The sequence below is a fragment of the Neolamprologus brichardi genome, chromosome 18 (genome assembly GCF_056152115.1).
Source record: "Neolamprologus brichardi isolate AB-2024 chromosome 18, ASM5615211v1, whole genome shotgun sequence".
In the NCBI taxonomy this organism is placed as follows: domain Eukaryota; kingdom Metazoa; phylum Chordata; class Actinopteri; order Cichliformes; family Cichlidae; genus Neolamprologus; species Neolamprologus brichardi.
The window spans coordinates 16,617,282-16,635,449 of NC_142121.1; the positions used below are offsets into that span (position 1 = coordinate 16,617,282).

The 18,168-nt window shown below is 39.5% G+C and overlaps 1 protein-coding gene across 1 annotated transcript; it reads right to left on the reverse strand.

Moving 5' to 3' along the window:
• Positions 1–9,700: 9,700 nt before the first annotated feature.
• tmem236 (transmembrane protein 236) lies at positions 9,701–14,608 on the reverse strand. Its single transcript, XM_006792191.2, has 4 exons — positions 14,355–14,608; positions 13,696–13,768; positions 12,755–12,878; positions 9,701–10,564 (listed from the first exon to the last, which is right to left on the reverse strand). Exons 1-4 carry the CDS (start codon positions 14,606–14,608, stop codon positions 9,936–9,938), a joined length of 1,080 nt encoding a protein of 359 aa, XP_006792254.1. The 3' UTR covers positions 9,701–9,935.
• Positions 14,609–18,168: the final 3,560 nt, after the last annotated feature.

The following is an 18,168-nucleotide window of genomic DNA, read 5'->3' on the forward strand; positions in this document are numbered from 1 at the left end:
TATTTAAAACGGTGACAGCATAGAAAAAATATAAAAAATCGACCACTTAATATTTCCAAAGCCTTGTTAGTAGAACTTGGATGTTTCATCTTAACTTAGCTTTTAGAACAGTTTACAAGAGTTCAAATTTCTTAAAAATAATGCAAGATATTGCATTATCTTGCTAAAATAAGTAAGGCCTTCCCTGAAACATGCATTTGGGGATGGCAACATATAACGCTCAGAATCCTTCGGGTCAGAATGTATATTCTGTGTTAAATCAGAAATCTATACTGTATGACATATTTAATAACAAAGAACATACGATTATGGAAATTGTATATTAGAACATGTTTATTTGATTATTTATCAATTTGATTATTGAGGTGGTGACTTCTGTGATTTATTCTCCAACCTTTATTGGTCCAGCAGCCTCCGGGCTGTTTATTTATTATAAAAGTATTTATATCTCACTCAAGTGTAATTAGCACCCTGACACATAATGTATCATAGCAACGTGAGTAAAAATAATGCATGAGTAATGTAGTTTCTGCACAAAAATTAGAAAGAGTGAGTGCATCTACAGAAGAGATTTTGTAGAATTGTAGTTCTTAATATTTGCACGCACTTATTTAACACTAGGTGCTAAACTAAGCCTGCAAACACACACACATGTCAATGAAACTACACTGAATGTCAGGAGGATGTGTCACTGCTTTTACCCAGCCGTGCCTTTTGAGTCTGTAAGCTCCTTTCCTGGCTCGTTGCTGAGGTGGGCACACATTACATGCAGCACTACAGTACGTGGTAATCTGCGCGGCTCTGCGCTGACAGCCTATTGAGTGCTGAGGGCTGACAGTAAGCCTGTTTCATGTAGGAATGTGGTTAGGGTGCTCTGCAGTCAGCGCCATCGCACAATGCACAACTCTCACTCCATTGACTACAACACAACTAAACAGAGGATACACAGAGACTGGATAGAAGGAGATAGGAGGGCAAGTGAAGAGAGAGTTAGATGACAGGCAAAAGCACGAGAAAGAAAAACAGGTGGATTAGAGCGCTGCAGAGGCTGGAAACTGTCCTCCTTCTCATCTCTGTCATTGAGAGGACAGTAAACTTGACTTGCAATTAGATAACAGCACATGTCTGTCCTCCTCCGTTTCTTTTCACCTTCAGAAACCTCAGCCAGGACATACGATGTGAGGAAGACGGGAACTGTCATGTTGTATCACTTAATCGTCTTAATTTTGAAGACAATTTTCACACATTGTTTACTTTACTTGCTCAGTGACCAAACTGTTGCCTGGGTGGGAAAAAAAGGAAACTCTCCATTACCTGATATTCCATCTTTTGGTACGGTGCTATAAAGTCCTGTACTGGAGTCAATATGCTGAGCTGTTTGACATTTTCACCATCTGGTAAAATGCAGCCCAGGTGAAAACTCATTGTTACTGAGAAATGAACAGCTTAGCAGCAAATAAAAGGTTGCAAGACTCATGCTCACAGCTGCTTGCAGGCAGTAATTCTGTCATGCTTATACGTTGCATATGAATGACAACCCTGGATATAAATATGAATGCATCATCGGCATTTCCTTTTGCAAAAGTATACGATAAATCCACACACCACCAAACAACTCCAATGTTGCTATGAGATCAAAAAGATGGGATGGATGCTGTAATGGTCACTTACATAGGTGGACTGCACTCTCCGCCAGTGTCCCAGCCCACAGCAATACATCAAGACATCTAGTTGGGGGGAGAAAAGGGGACAGGCTGATGAAGCCTCCGGGAATGGTTCGTTTCAGGACAGGATCTTCATGAGACAGGTGATCCACCTAATTGCAAGCTCATCAGGGAGTTTTTTTTTGTTTTGGGTTTTTTTTTTGTTAGGGGGATCCCACAAAAGAAAAAAAAGCAGAGCTTGTGTCCACAGGTTGTCGCAGGAGAGAGTCACCTGGGAGTTTAGTGGCTGGTTCTATTCACAAGTTCAGTCCTCAGATGAATCCAGGGGATCCCGACGGCAGACGTCTTAAAGCATTTTCAAAGTCACGCACTTTGCGAGGAGCAAGGATCCAATCTATCGTGAATCCTGCGAAACTGTCCTGAAGACTCGGTGTGATGTGCCGAGTGTGTGCGAGGTTTCTGTGTGTGCTTCTGTTAATGTGCGCTCACCTCATCTTAAGAAGGACAGGTGGTTCTTTTTCCATCCTGTGTGTGTTTACCTTCCTGATACCAAACCCGACCCATTTCTTTGTCCCAGCTCACCCTGTCCAAAAAAATTAAAAACCTCCCATTCAGCCTCCCCCTGGCTTAAGCCCTCCGAATGGTCTTGCTATTAAAACTAAATATCATTTTCTTCTGTGTCCCTTAGTGCTTTGCAGCCTCACAAAATTGTCCAATAAGAACACTTGCATCGCTCCACATCCATCTTTCTTTTTTTTCCTGTCTATCCTTCAATGTAAGCCCACCCTGGGAGTCCAGATTCAGAGATTTTTAGCTTCAGCGTGATTCCTCTTTTTCTCCCTCCTCAAAAAAATGCCAGCTCTATGGCTCCTCCTTCAGTATCTCTCCCTCTCACTGCACACGCTGCTTTGCTCTCTCGAGGGTCGTCTTCCATCAGGGGCGTTCCTGCTTACCTGAGTCACTCTTCGCACTCCTGTTGTTGCTGTGCATGCACGTGTGTGTGTGTGCGTGTGTTTGTGTGTGTGGAGGCTGCAGCTGAAGCTCACCACTCTCCCTCTCTCTGTTGCCATGCTAGAGCAGGTAACATTCGGCTAGCGCAGGAGACACACAGCCTGAATTCAAATGCGCTTCCAGCCTCTCAGATTTACAAAGCCTCACCCCTCCCTAAACACCACCCCCCAACTTTCCTCCTCCCCGCCATCTCTCTCTGTTATCTGTTTTTTTTCCTCTCACTCTATCGTATTATCTTCTTTTCTTTCCACAATATCCTCTCTCTGTCTCTCTTTCTTTGCCATTGCTTCCTTTTGTGTCATTTTCCTCCGATGTCAGGATTTTTCCATGTTATCTTGAGACTGGGCTTAGAAGGTACAGGAAATTACTCTGTTTCCATTTGTGACAAAATATGACGACTGTTTCCTTTACAATTAAGTTAAAAAAAAACCCACTGAAATCAAGAGAGGAAAATCTGTGTATTTATCCGTACTATTTCCATCCATTTCCACTTTAGACACGATTTTAGCAAGTGTCAAGTGCTCAAGTGACATCAGCATGCAAAAACAGGTGTGGAAGATCCTTGATGGGAACTGCATATGTCTGTGGCAACATTTGCACAACTCATAAATAAAACTTACTGCTGATGGTACAGTCCAAATATAGACAAACCCCCCCCAAACTTAAAAGATTTAAATCTTGCAAAATGCAAAACAGTGTACCATGCTAATATAAATACATCTTTATACAGGTATTTATCCATGTTTTCTAACAACCCATTGCATTGTGGGAGCAAAAAACCCAGAAAAAACACTGCGCACTGACATGTTTCATTTTGATCTTGGACTCTACCTGAAGAAATATTAAGACTTATATTTTTAATTAAAATCATGTACCTCGAAAAAACAACAACAAAAAACAAAAACAGAATAATCATATTTAGAACATTTTGTTTTGAAAGAGTCGGTTTAGTCAGAAGTATTTTTGAGTTTGAGCTTTATATTTAACATGTGAACAGTCAGGCACAGTTTGATCAGTTTGTTCCTGCCAGTTTTTAACCTCAGGCAGTCTAACAGTGGGTGATATGACTAAATACTAAGGTTAGCTGCTTGCTTCTCTCAAGACTGTTGGTTGGTTGGTTGGTTATATACTGTAAATAATTTTGACTGCTTACAGATATAAGCAGGAATAGTTTGGGGCGCTATCACAAATTTTGTAATGTGTTAATTAAACTACAGTTAAGAATCACAAGATAACCCAGCCCTCACGACTGGGAATTACTCCATATGAGTAAGCAAGTGCAATTTTATTTGTATAGTACCTTTCAAGAAAAAAATCACAAAGTGCTTCACAGAAGCTAAAACATTAAACAATAAAAACAAAAAATGAACCAAAAGCAAGTTTAAAAGGATGAGACCACTGAGTCCAGAGATCTCAAACTCAAAGGGGAGTCTGGGGGCCTCAGCTACAAAAGCTCTGTCACCTTTTGTTTTCAGCCTTGTATGATGGACAGCCAGCAAGCCCTGATCACATGACCTCAGGGACCTGTTGGGGATTAACGGATGTAAAAGATCTCTGATGTATGTTGGTGCTTTACCATGCAGTGCACTGAATGTCAAAGTCATGATCTTAAAGTGGACTCTGAATTTAATAGGGAGCCAGTGCAGCTTGATCAGCAGAGGTGTGATATGCGAGTACTTGGAAGACTTGGTCAGAAGCCCTGCACCAGCATTCTGGACAACCTGCAGACATTCCAAGGAGGCCTTACATAAACAAGAAAACAAAGAATTACAATAGTCCAAATGAGATGAAACAAATGCATGTAACAATTTCTAATTCAAAGCGTGACACAATGGGACTCAGCAATATTTCTCAAGGAGCAAACCAGAGATTTAACGTGAGTGTCCAAAGTCAGAGCTTATTAGACATTTACCAGGCTTCACGCGAAAGCCAGGCTAAAGTCCAAAGTTTTCATTCATTCTTTGAGATTAAAATGCAAAGAGCAGATTTATCGCTCTTAGTTTACAGTCTTAATTGTTAACTTGAAAATGACAAACTGTGTTGATCCATTCTTTGAATTATTTTGGTTTAGCAGCAGTGGAAATTGATAAATACTCACTCATAGCACATTTAACAATGGTAAAATTAATGAAGTTTAACACAATCCACAGAGTGTAATCGCCACGGGCTAAAGATGGAAAAGTGGTCAGCATCAGAAAGGGAGGAAATATAACTGGCTATGCAGCTAGCTTACGCCCCTTGTTGTGTAGCTGCGCTGAGCAGGATTTTTCTTTCCACAGCTTCAACAAAGATTTAGGGTAAAATAGGAACTTCTTTATTTGCAGTTTGTGCATCAGAAACTAGTCAATAAAGGAAAGTCTTTGGATATAGTTTTGAGAGACATTTGCAGATAGTAAAGTAAGATATGAATGGAACTATTTGAAAGTCCAGTTTTTCTTGATTGCTTCCTTGCTTGGCTGTTTTGGCACAGCGAGGATTCTCTGTCTGAATCTTTGTGTCCATTTTCTTAGCGACTTATTCAGTTCAGGGTTTCAGAGAGATGGCACCTATACTAGCTGGAGCCTATATTACTGGGTAAGAGGCAGGGTACAAACTGGACACGTCACCAGTCTATCACACCCTCACATTAACATCTTTTGATACTTTAGGCTCACCAGTTAACCTGATATGTATGTTTCTGGACACTGGATTAAGAACCCACAGGCACAGAGAAACTGTATAGACCTGTGGAGTCAAAGTAACTGTGATTCATCCTCTAAATGCATCTATAAAATTAAATTAAACATCATTAAAAATCATAAATGAATACGTCTTTACATTGTACAACCAAAAAAATCACCTTTTTAGAGGCAGTATGAATATTTCTTCGAGCAGAAGATTATTTCCTCCTGTTATAAGGAAATTGGACTTCCAAGCCAGACAAAACTACTTAACAAAAATTATTTTCACTGTGCTGAATATGAATTTTAAAATGCCAGAATTAATGCAAAGCCTCTCTCTCAGCAGGCTTGATGGGTTAATTTGATGGCAGATAAATAAATAAATAAATGAAAGCCTGCCTCAGAGAACTCTCCATCCATGAATGTGGATCTTAGTCTCTTATTGTAAAGCTGTTGGTGTTTTTCCTTTGATCATTTGGAGCATTTACCCAATGTCATAAGGGAAAGAAAAAGTGCTCTCCATCCTGCCAACATGACGTATTGCAACATGGTCATAATCACTCGAGCTGCACTAATGCCTTCTTGCAGATTATAATATGAATCATTAAAGAGTAGGCTGATGGTGGCTATGGGGAAATTAAGGGAAGATAATTTTAGTTTCTATACCGGTAAATGAAAGCAGGCCAGCTATGGTCTCTCACTGTGAATCATAGCTGCTTGTCTATTGCCCTGTCATTTGTATATCATTAATAACACCTTCAACAAATCTTCTCTCTTAGTGTGGCAACAGATTTACAGCTCAGATTTATCAGCAGCAATCCAGCTGAATCCATTCATTTCTTCCTTTCTTCGCTCGAGAATAGTTGCTGGTTTGAAAATTCCCTTAAACAATTAGTCCTGCAGCCCCGGCTCATGCATCAGAGGAACAAAGACCAAATGCACCATGGGTATAATTCTGTCAGGTTTGTCCTGGTGGAGGACTGCCAATTACAGTAAACACCAACAACAGCTCTCTGTTGTGTCACAACAACAGATACACACAGAAACATGCACACATGCATATCAAGGTTCCAGTCCACTGAGTTGTACAGCCATAGAACCATATAAACTACTGCTATGCCTTCATGCATTGTTTTTGCCACAACACCAGAATTATTGCAGGTGTCTGTACGCTGCGGTAATTCAGCATCTAGCTAGTCCTGACTTTTTTAAAGGGAGTGACTTTTTTAAGTGGCAGGTAATTTCAAATGTAACGTTTCTATCAGCTCAACAACCATCAGCAAACACACAAACTGTTTGTGTGCAGCTTGTTACACAGTGTGTCGCTAGCTAAGGGTCCAGCTGCTGTATTTCACAGGGAGAGAAAAGAAAGAGCTTCACTCAGAGATGGAGAAAGATAAGAAAGAGGACAGAAGAGGAAGAAGAAAGGTTAGATTTAAAGGTAAGGATGCTCAGTGAGATTTGATAAACTTGGAAATTTAAAGCTTACGTGTAAGCCCTCGTGCTTTTAAATGTTTAAATGTTTTATTTTTCATATTGTGAAACATGCTGCAAATCAAACTGAAGCAGACTAACTGCTACTGTAGCAGAGATTCATTTGAATTTTAGCCCATGATGCTAAGATCCACTCCAATATAATTAGTATGGATGCTGATTAAACATCCACAGTATTGTTCTTCTACTTTTCATCTTCAGTACGTTTTTTTGTACGCTATCTCCTTTAACACTGTTCAACTTAGAAAAACCATTCAACCACCATTAGATTCCTCTTCTTTTAGACACGTGTGCTTGTATTTTTCTCATTCTTAACTTATATATTTTTTTTAATTATTCAACTTTATTCAACAAAAATTTACAGTGTATTTCAATGGGAGAATCTTCAAATTCTCATTCAACTTACGCCTCTTTCCAATCTAACTACTTCCACATACATTGACCGACAGACACCATTCAAACTGTAAAATGAAGCCACAACATTGAACTATTCAGGTTGTATTTATCTTTTTAATATCTTTTATACTTTTTCTTCAGTTCCAGTCACCATTTCTGAGTTTATAATGGGTGTGTATGGGATGAAATGTTGGAGGTTAGCGTGAGACAGCTCAACTGCTTGAGTGGGAGCAGGGAAAAAAATTGATCTTAAAAGTTTCTATTTAAACTGCTGCTGTGTCCACAGTGTTTGGTGTGCAGCCATCATTTTACTCTCAAAACGTAGCCATCGTTGTTCCCTTTCATCCAATGTTATTTTTATCGTAATGGATGTTATGGTTCTTTCATAAATGCCACCAATGCACAGCCTCCTCCATGGAACTCTTCAGAGTCCAGTGATATTATTTTCTCATTATGCTAATATAGCAACTAGGTTCAGTTAGCTTTGCACAAAAATAGAAACATCCTCGAAAGAGCTCATTTTTACTTTCTTACTCTGAGTACATTTTAGAGCTGGTATTTTTTCACTTGAGTAAATAAGTTGAATCAGTACTTTAACTTTTACTGGAGTGTTTTTTAACAGCAGTATTTATACTTCTATTTAAGTACTTTGCCAGCTCTGTGCATAGGAGAGTTCCAAGGAGAAAACTGTTGCTGACTAAAAAGAACACAAAGGCTTGTGTAACATTTGCCAAGAACCATATTGATGATTCCCAAAACGTATGGTAAAATATTCTTTGGCCCTTTTTGAATTCAAAGCTGTTTTAGATAACGCTTCAAATAAGTGTGCAAATAATTACCCACAGGCATATTGAAATGGCTGCCAAGTGGCAAGACGTTCTTCAGGAGGAAGTTAATCTGTGTGGTCTGTGTGGATATTTCTGCCAGATGAGGATAATAGCTGTAGCCTAGAAGGACTCATCAAAGATTGTGTGGACCATGAAAATGATTATCACATGTTGTGATATTAAATCCCAACCCAATCAAACGCTCAAACAATGTTTAGAAGCACAGCATATCTTTTGGAAGAATGGTGTTTATCTTTTTGGAAGCTTGTGATAGCCCAGATACTTGTTAAGATGTTTTACTTTTTGCCTTTAACAAACTAACCATCTGTTTATGAGATTCTTGATTGGCTGCCCTGTGGCATTAATTATATGACCATTACTGCCACACAATTTCTTGAGACAAATTCCCAAAGATTGAGCAGTAAGCCACTCCATCTGAACAAACAAGATCTTTTATAAAGGATGTCCAGGTGAGTATGCTGTATAATAAAACTGTACTTATCGACCAAAGACAAAGCATCAGCTCTTAAATCACAAGTTTAATTACCTTGTCTGAAATCATCATGCTTATCACCTACTTGACACACCCAGAAAGTTTACCGAACAGTTATTTATTTCTAAGTTAACTTACCTTCATTTGTTTGTTTGTTGCATTTTTGAGTGGGTTGTCCATCCATGTTCTTGCGCTAATCTAATTCTGGGTTGTGAGAGAAGCTGCAGAATATCTCAGTTGTAGCAAGGCCAAATACACCTGGACAAGTCACCAATCTGTTGCGGGGCTAATACCATACAGACAGTCAGTCATGCCCATGTTCACATCAGTAGTCACTTTAGGATCACCAATTAACCAGCTATAAAACCAGCTCCTAGTTTAAATTTGGGAGATAAACACTCTCTTAAGCTTATTCTTAAAAATGTCATTATAGTTAGAGCTGGACTGAACCAATAGGCTTGGGCAGCTTGGGGGCTTCCCATGATGAACTTCTTTACTTGTCTATTTTAACTCTATTTTCACTTTTATACACCACTACTGTATTTAATGATTAGCAGTTATTAAACTCTGGTGCTCTCTCCGTAGTTTGTTTTTTGTCCTGTTTCACTTTGTTCTCTTCTCGTTCTCCTCACCTCCAACCAGGCAGATGGCCGCCCCACCCTGAGCCTGGTTCTGCTGGAGGTTTCTTCCTGTTAAAAGGGAGTTTTATCTTCCCACTGTCGCCAAGTCCTTGTTCATAAGGAGTCATATATTTGTTGGGGTTTTTTCTATAATATTGGTCTTTACTTTACAATATAAAGTACCTTGGGTTGACTGTTTTGGGAATTGGGACTATATAAGTAAAAATTAATTAAATCTCTTTGGGCCTCACAATGAAAATTACACTTTGAATTCACTTCAGAATCATGTGTACTTCATCTGATATAGCGCATCAAACCATTGTCAATCCACCTAACTTTGTCTCCTTTAACAAATAAATAAAATCAGATTAGCTTTGAAGTATTTACAGAATATACACCAGTGTCAACATAAGGGATTCTTTTTCAAGGTTTTATTCAAAAGAAATGTAAACAAATTTAAAGTTAAAATACAAAACTAAGCAGATAAACATTTGCACCAATAAATATATTTTAATCAAGATGAGAGTTGGCTTATTTTATACTTCCATCTGTACACCTGTTTTTTAAACAAAATTCGGAATGATTTTTGCACTTTGGTTTGAATGTCCTTTTAATGCATTAGAAGCCAGAAAAATTCAAACATGCTGCTCGCCATCATCAGCACCAGCATCTTGTTGATTTGGTGCTGCTCTCCACACATGAAGACCAACTGTCAAAATACTCACAGTCCAAGTGGCTTTTTCATCAACAACAGAATGTGCCACTCCTCCTCAAAACAGGCTGTGATGTCTAAAAATTTTCAGCCTGGTCAGAAATGTGAAATAGATAAAAGCTAGGCTTACCAGGACATTTTTCAATGGGTATAAGAGGGGTGTTACAAAGCCAAACACAGCAATCAGAGCAACCCGGAAAACAAAGAAAGGGAAGTCCTGAAGAGCAAATCCAGCAGAAGACAGCAAGGGGTTGTGAGGCGTGATAATCATACGAAGAGTAGACAGGAAGGTGAGGATGTAGACTGGGAACACCCAGCCTGAGTAGAACACTGGGGGCAGTCCTGCCACTCTCACCATCTCCACAGTGTCAAACCAGAAAAGGAAACTATCCACAAATATTTCTGACCTTCCGTCCCTTTTCCACAGGATGCTTGGGCGACCCGAATACGACAGAGGGCGTGAGGTTGAGGAGTACAAGTAGGCTGTTCTGGTGATTCGTGTTCTTGGTGGTGAGTTGGCAACATCGTGGAATCTGTTAGAGGGACTGCCATTTTTGGCCTCTGGTTGGCCTTGGGTCACACCGTTCTGGCCTTCTTCAGGATTCATCTGGCTTGATACGGTGGTCACTGGTTCCATGTGGGTGAGGACAGGGCCTGATATGTCAAAGTCTGAATCTAAGCTGTCTGCTATAAATGACAAAACCAAATTTTTCTGTATAAGTTAGATTATCCGAAAGACTAGCTAATAACAAGAGAACTGGTCTTTTTTTAAATCATTTTTTAAAAATAAGAGAAGAAAAATCATCTTTAGCATAGGTAACGACAATCATGTGACGGGGTAAGGTGGTTAGTGTTAGGGTTTACTGTAGACTGTAAGGTCCAGCTTCCATGAATCAGGCTTCTTACTGTACATTTAGCAGATACATGATTTGAATTTGGAGAATTTGTCATCTTGGTCATGTTTTGTGCTCTTGTGTTCTCCAGCTGTTTAGGTGGGTTGTATTCAACTGGTTAGAAAATGCACCAGAAGTCTATGACCAAAGTCTCAATAACTTGACTCTGTTCATCTGGATGTAGAGTTTTCAGTGGTAGAAACATTTTCAAGTATCACTCATTCAAGTGTTTCTTCTGTCTCAGCTGACTGCAGGTTTCCCCAACCTTATAAATCGTCACTTGGTGATGAAAACATTTCTCCCACTGAAAATGCTATGTCTAGATAAACAGAATCAGGCACTGACGCAATATAGCAGTGGTACAGGGATGTATTAGGGAAAGCTGGAAAATTTTGCAGCTTACTAAACAGCTAAATTAGGAAGGGTGTGTTTATTATCATCCTCTTTGGCTCTTGGCGAAGGCGGTCGGACTTTTTCTCCTCTCCTCTCCCCCTTATCTTCCCTGCTTAGCCTCTTGTATCCTTGTCTAGTCTCGTGTATTTTTGTATTACTTTTCCCTGGAACACTCTCTCACAGTCTGTTCTCTAAAATCTAAAGAGGAATTATGGATTTGATCAACTGGTCCCTGAATGCAATTGACACCCTTTTCTCAACGAGAAGTCTGGGCTCGGGTGAGCCTGAGTGCTGAAGATATCTACCTATTCGGAACCATGATAACAGGGTTCTTGCTGATCGGAGCTGGCTTGGCCCTGACTTAATGAAGATTAAAGAAAGTGGAATCGGCTGTTCAAAACCCCACAAGGCTGCCCGCTGGGATTGAATCGATGGTGAGTTCTCAAAATGGGCTCATTGAGCGCAGCACGGATAAGATCTTGGAGAAGCTTACGGCTGCCGTGAACACTCAGAATAAGACCTCTGAGCGAAAATTGGATTACATCTTGGAGAAGTTCTCAGAATCTGCTCTTCGAGCACAAGAATGAAAACATCACAGAGTGTAAGTTTGATAACATCATGGAGAAGCTCACGGCTCTCCAACAGGAGATTGAGAGACCAGTGTTGGACTGTTAGAACAGCTTTGAAATTCACATGAGTTGCTCGCACTAAAGTAAAAACCACCATCACTTCATGCGGCTACCACTTCGGCGCCAGCTGTGATCTCAAGGCTGGAGCTGAATAAAAACACCCTAATAACAGACTGTGCTTAGACTGTTCTTCCTATCCTACGCAAGGCCACCTGGGTTGGCTGGAAGACTGTTTACTTAGCCTAGCAGGGCGAAGGACACTGTCTCAGCTGAACTCTGGACACACACACATACACTGATACACACTCATCCCCCCTCCCTTTCCAAACACCTTCGATGCTTGTCCCCTCCCGGGGAAGATGGCGGTCGACTGGACCAGCGCAGACATGCTGCAGAACCGGATGCGCTGTCTACACCGGCTCTCTCTTACTCTCTACCCGCCCCTGTTGCTTGTCTTGTGTTTCTATGGTGTATTGATAGTCATGTGCTTTTTGTGCTGATGTGTTTTTTTTCTGTTATCAAACTGATCTGCCACTAGGAGCTCAGTCTGAGTGGAGTTTTTTTTCTCCTCCTCTCACCTCATGTTATGTATTTTCGTTTTTTTTCCTATCAGCCTACCTCTCTGACATGTCTTCCCAATGTGATGTTTGTGTAAAGTTTGGTCAGAAGGTTCCTTTGTAAGTGCGCAAGCGCCATTAGCGTGCTGCCTGCTGTAACCCTAATTTCCTTCGGGATTAATAAAGTATTCTGATTCTGATTCTGATTTGAAATCTGATGTGAGTGAAGTGAGGGATATTTCTCTGAACTAGCTTGCAGTCTGTGCTGCATTAATAAAATAACAAACCAATAAAATAAGCGCAAAGGGTCTATGGCTTCAGTTAAATAACCACTCCCACAGAAGATGAAATGTGATGCAAAAATATTCAATAATCATAAAAGATTTGGAAGAATTCAAGCCTTACATTTTCCCATGAGTTTGCAGGGTCGGATCCTCTCAATGATATCCACCCAGATGAGGAAGAAAAGCACCAGGGAAACTGGCAACTCAGAGAAACTGTCCAGTGTCTGTCCTCTGTCCACCTGCACCTGTGGTTTCACAATAATAGAAAAAAAAACAATGAATGAATAAGCAATGGTAAAGAATAAAGTGAGGGAAAAAAATGAAACTGACAGTCTTTGTAACATTTGTCTCCAATGAGAAAGAAGCGCCTGCATTCCCATTAGGATTTACTTCCCTATCCTTGCAGATTTACATCTTTACGCCCGTAAAATAAGAAACACTGGGTGAATAAATATGAGAAACATCTTTGTGCTTATTTATGTTCTTGTTGGAACAGCAATAAAATACTAAATGACACAGTGTAATGTAGGAATGAAAATTCTTTTCTTTTTAGGGTCGGGGATAGCATCAAACCTTAAGTTAATGGACAACCTGTTGTTTTCACTATAGGTTACTGAATAGCTCAGAGGGATGGCAGTCTTGTGACTGGGGACCTATTTTCCCTGCCAAAGTCCTTCTCACAAATTCTTTGACAATATGGCAAAAACAATAGGTGTACAAACATGTAGTATTTACTTCATTACTATATAATTACCTAATAAAGAATACAATACAACTGTTTAAGAGTACAACTTCTTGCTACCTGTAGATTGACATTGAATAAGTAAACCTCAAGAGATCATTGTGAGTCAGTGAGAAGGGATGCTTTTCTTTCTGTGTGGTGCAGTGTAGCATGTCGCTGTTCACTCAGTGAATAATTATAGTGTCTTAATACTGTGGCCTCTAATGGACTGTTTACAACAAATTCTGTATGCCTCTTCAAGGACCCTGTCAGAGCATGACTGAACAAAACATCAACAAGTGCTCCTCAGTGACAAGATCAATCAGTCTTGGTGACATTACCTTGGAGCTGGCTATTAGGATAGCAAAGCACGGTAATGTGCACAGGATTAGATATGCCAATGCTGTTGGTCTCCTGAAAAACACACAGCTTACATTTACATAATGATCATCCCATAATGAAGCGTAACTGTTCTTTTTTTAACAAGTGCATGAGTTTATATTTAGATTTTTAATTTGTGTTTGAAAAGACTTTGAAGTAGTCTTTCAGTTTCATGCAGCTTAATAATTCTACTCTATAACACAGCAGCTACACTCAATTACAGTTGTTATCTATGCTCACTTGGTTTATATTCCCTTTTGAGAGTAAGGGAAGACTTCATTTCTAAGACATAAATATACTTACATGAGCTAAAAGGTTGTATTATTAGGGGTAGCACTTAGTAGAGAAGAGTCATTAAACAAATAATTAATAGTTAAAATAGTTGATCCTTAATTTCAGTTGCAATAAATACTACCAAATGATGAGCTGTAATACCAGACAATTTAAGACTGTAGCAGCAAATCACAGAACTGAACTAAAGTTTACTCAGTAAACTCGACTTTTCACATTTAAGATAGATTTATAATTTTTTTTTTAAAGGTTACACAGACTCGGTTTATGTTTATACACACAAAACAATAAGCTTGTCACTTATTACGTTCCAAAAGCCTCAACTCACCACTGCATGACCTCTCTGATGAATCCCCGCTGCTTAATAGTCATATATCTGACAGGAGCCCACACCAGCAAGGTCACAGAGGTCACATAGGCAATAGAAGCCGCCACAACGAGCCAGTATGCTGTGTGATCCCGTCCTTTCACGTTGTATATGAGGCTGGCAAATCTCTCCATGATTACAAAGATGGGTACAATCAGTGCTGCAAACTGCAGCACCTCATACAGGATGAGCTTGACTTTCTTCCCCGAGGGCATGGTGCTGGATTACCAGTTGCTGATCCGAACTCAGAGCTTAAGACTTTAACAATCATCTCCTAAAAACGAGCCCGTGGAGACGCTGGACTCTGCACACTGACATTGCTTACACTGCACTGGAGGCTGTATTATTTTATTGCTGAGGTAATGAGGTGATCATGCTTGTCTTTTTTTTTTTATGGGGGGTGACAAAGAAGAGATCTCCCATCCTATAATATCACAGGGGTAGATTACACCGAGCTATAACTGTGCACACCTTCCAAAAAGGAATAGTGACATTTGTTTTTAAATGCCCATCGCAGGTGAATATGGAGGATTTTTAGGAATGTGCCATCCTGGATACTTGTGTAGTTTTGGAGAACCTCTCTGCATTCACTTATGCGAAGAGGAGATGCAGGTGGGATCCTAAAAGTGTTATCTTAAGATATTTGGTTGTTTGACGCATGTGTTGTTGTTGTTTTTTTACAGTAATACACACATTGTTTGCAGATATAATTTTCCAGTGAGTTGATGTTAAAATTTCAACCAGATAAACCTTTATAGTGAGCATAAACTATTCTTAATAGTTTCCTACTGCAGTTACAATCACAGTGACATGCTGAATGGCTACATGCAGCTTTGCTCAGACATGCTCAGATCTCCACCTGGTGGCAAGAAGCAGGATTTTCTAGGTTCTTGCTTTTCTCTAAAGAAAAATTACTTAGTTATGAAATACATTCTTGATATATAAAGCATTAACATTTGGAAAACCATGGATGGATTTGTATGTGTGTGTGTGTGTGTAGCTGAAATGGAGGTATACCTTTCCATTGTTAAATTCCCAAACAGATAAAACTTAATTACTTCCTACTGCATTCATTTAAAGAAGCCAGTTGTTGTGATTTGGCGCTGTATAAATAATTTAATTTAAAATCACAGTGACACGCTTACAGCCTTGCTTACACATACACCAAACTCCACCTAGTGGCAAGGAAGAGGACAATTTTCTAGTTTCTTACTGAAATGAAATCAAACTATATAATCATTTAGTTTTTCCAAGTTTCTCAATCATGTAGGGCTGATTGTAGGAGGGGTTTGGAGGGAGCTTAAGGAGTTTAAAAGTTTGGCTGGCCTGTCTTTGACTGGTGAGTACGATATGAATGGAATATCCTGGGTGCTTGTGTAATTTTGGGAGAACTTCCCTGCATTGTGTTATGTTAAAGGCAGAGGGCATGTAGGACAGAGACTGTAAAATATTGTCTTACCTGTTGTAACAGATATGTCCATTATGTCTAATTCATATCAACCAAATAAGTTTTCCTCATGCAGAAATACCTAAGTCTCACAAACAGTAAACAATTAAACAAAATTGCTCAAAAACTTAATCATTAAAGCATCAATCATCACAGTATAAAAGCAAATCGGTTAAACGTCAGTGATATCTTCTGTCCAGTTAGAAAGCATAACGTGTTGTTTCTTTTTCAGATCTGGCACATCTGCTTAGCATGAACCCGCTCTCATCTGTGAAGAGAACAGGGTGTCAGTGGTAAACACCAGTCAAGCTGCATGATGCTGAGCTGTGAGCATTGACCTATATGACAACCTCATGGAGTCTCTTTCATAACTCATAGAACATAGAACTCTGGCAGCGTTCTTTTTCCACACAAACGAATACCGGTCCTGCTGCTGGGTTTACACCCCCTCTCCTTCCCTGTTAAGCTCTCTTTGCAGTAGCAGGTCCATTTCCTGGTATGTCCTCCACACTCTGGGAATTGCGCTGGGAGACACAGCAGTGCGCTGGGAGACTACCTGTGCAACCTGAACCAGCTGCAGCAAAACCAGAGAAAAATCAGTCAGCAGGGAGAGAGCAACAGTCTGCATCGACCATCTGCACAGTCTTTGCTGTTTTGGAGGGGTTGTTTGGTCGTTGCCTAATCACTGCACCTGTTGTCACACTGAGTCACACCAAAGCAGGTGAAACTGATTCATGGTGGTTTATACTTCCTAGCATGACAGACGGATAATCCTTTAAATAACTCAGACTGTGTGTGTCATACTGTGATAATCAGGACTACCCTTACTTGTGTAAATATATGAACACAATATCAAGCCAAGTGAAGTCATTAGTATTCTGTACATTTGGCCTGGTTTTATTGTGAATACCAATTAATAAGTATGGTTAAAAGAATACATACAAACAGCAGGGTACACCTTTAGACGGAACTTTTACAATAATGTTGCTTTAAAACTAAAAAAAAAAAAAAAAAAAATGGCAGCATCTCAGTCCTGTACAAAACAAAAACAGTACATCAGGTTACAGTCCAACTCTGGGGGTGCAACAAGATGTGACATTTGGATGATACGTGACAATAAACTGGCTCCTATGGTCCCAGAACAGCTGCTACTTGGATATTTTTAACCCTCTTTGAACAAACACATTAATTTTCCATTTCGCTCCTGATTTTAGTTGAAGGCAACAAAACAAAGAAACAAAAAATATTCTTCATCTTTCTAGCGCTCAATTAAGGAACTGGAGGTACAGAGCTTAAAACACGAGTCGGTTTGTAATCTCACAGTGGTGTCGAGAAGTAGGAAGTTTGAAACATAGTACCTCCTGAAAAACTTAAACGACACCAATTTGTTAGATCAACACACTAATTTCACCAGAAATTGAACAATTCTTAATAATTCCTTCATGTAACATCATTCGATGTCAAATACAACAGATAAATTAGTTTCCTTTTTTATACTCCAGTCAGTTTTTGTAAACATGAACTCTTTCCCAAAGGCTTTGTCCGAGTAGAAGCAATATAAATTAGATAAATATGAAGAATAAGGTGAATACGGTAGGATATGAGGAGCAGACCTGTACATTTGATCTTGAATGACTTACATAGCGCTAACTGTTTAGCTTAGGGAGACTTTGGTAAAGAGCCGTTTACAAATCCTGACTCTGAATATTCAGAATCAGAGACACCTTCAGGTAGAATCTGTATTAGTGTTAACGGACAGGTTTGAAAAGCATGGAGGGGTTCAGTCAGCTTTTACATTATCATTTGAGCCTACAGTACATCAAGCATGTATCAAACACAGAGAGAAATGTCCATGTTCTCGTGTAAGCAATTAAATATACAACTAAGTTAGACAGAATATTACATATCCTGATCTATTCTCTGAATACATACATCCTTCACTGCTTCTCCATTTAAAATATCTTAACAATAATCCAAACATAAATTAAAACGTACTACAAAAAGAAAAAAGAAAGCATTTATTTTTCCAACACTAACTAAAGAAATGCTTTAAAGACACTGGGGAGACACTGGGGCTCTCCCACTTAGTAGCCAAGTCTGTGGTGCAGGTTTGCTAACACAGCCCCTGATGGGCACAAAGCAAAGCCATCAAAAAAGATGCGTAACTGCCCGATTTAAAAGGAAAACTCTGCAGCATGAATTAAGCAGTCAGTCTTGTTTCTTCGAGGGGAAAAAAAAACAATGCAAAAAGAATAGAAATAAAGAAATATACCATTTTGTTTTCAGACACTTTTTCCCTGCAACCACTTTGTTCTCTTTGGCTCAACA

What these genes read in the sequence shown, in the direction of transcription:
- tmem236 (XM_006792191.2), bottom strand. Translation starts at nt 14,608, where the DNA reads ATGCCCTCGGGGAAGAAAGTCAAGCTCATCCTGTATGAGGTGCTGCAG. An exon ending in TCCTAATAGCCAGCTCCAAG is followed by an intron (nt 12,879 to 13,695) that starts GTAATGTCACCA and finishes GTGAAACCACAG; the next exon opens with GTGCAGGTGGACAGAGGACA. An exon ending in CTGCAAACTCATGGGAAAAT is followed by an intron (nt 10,565 to 12,754) that starts GTAAGGCTTGAA and finishes TGTCATTTATAG; the next exon opens with CAGACAGCTTAGATTCAGAC.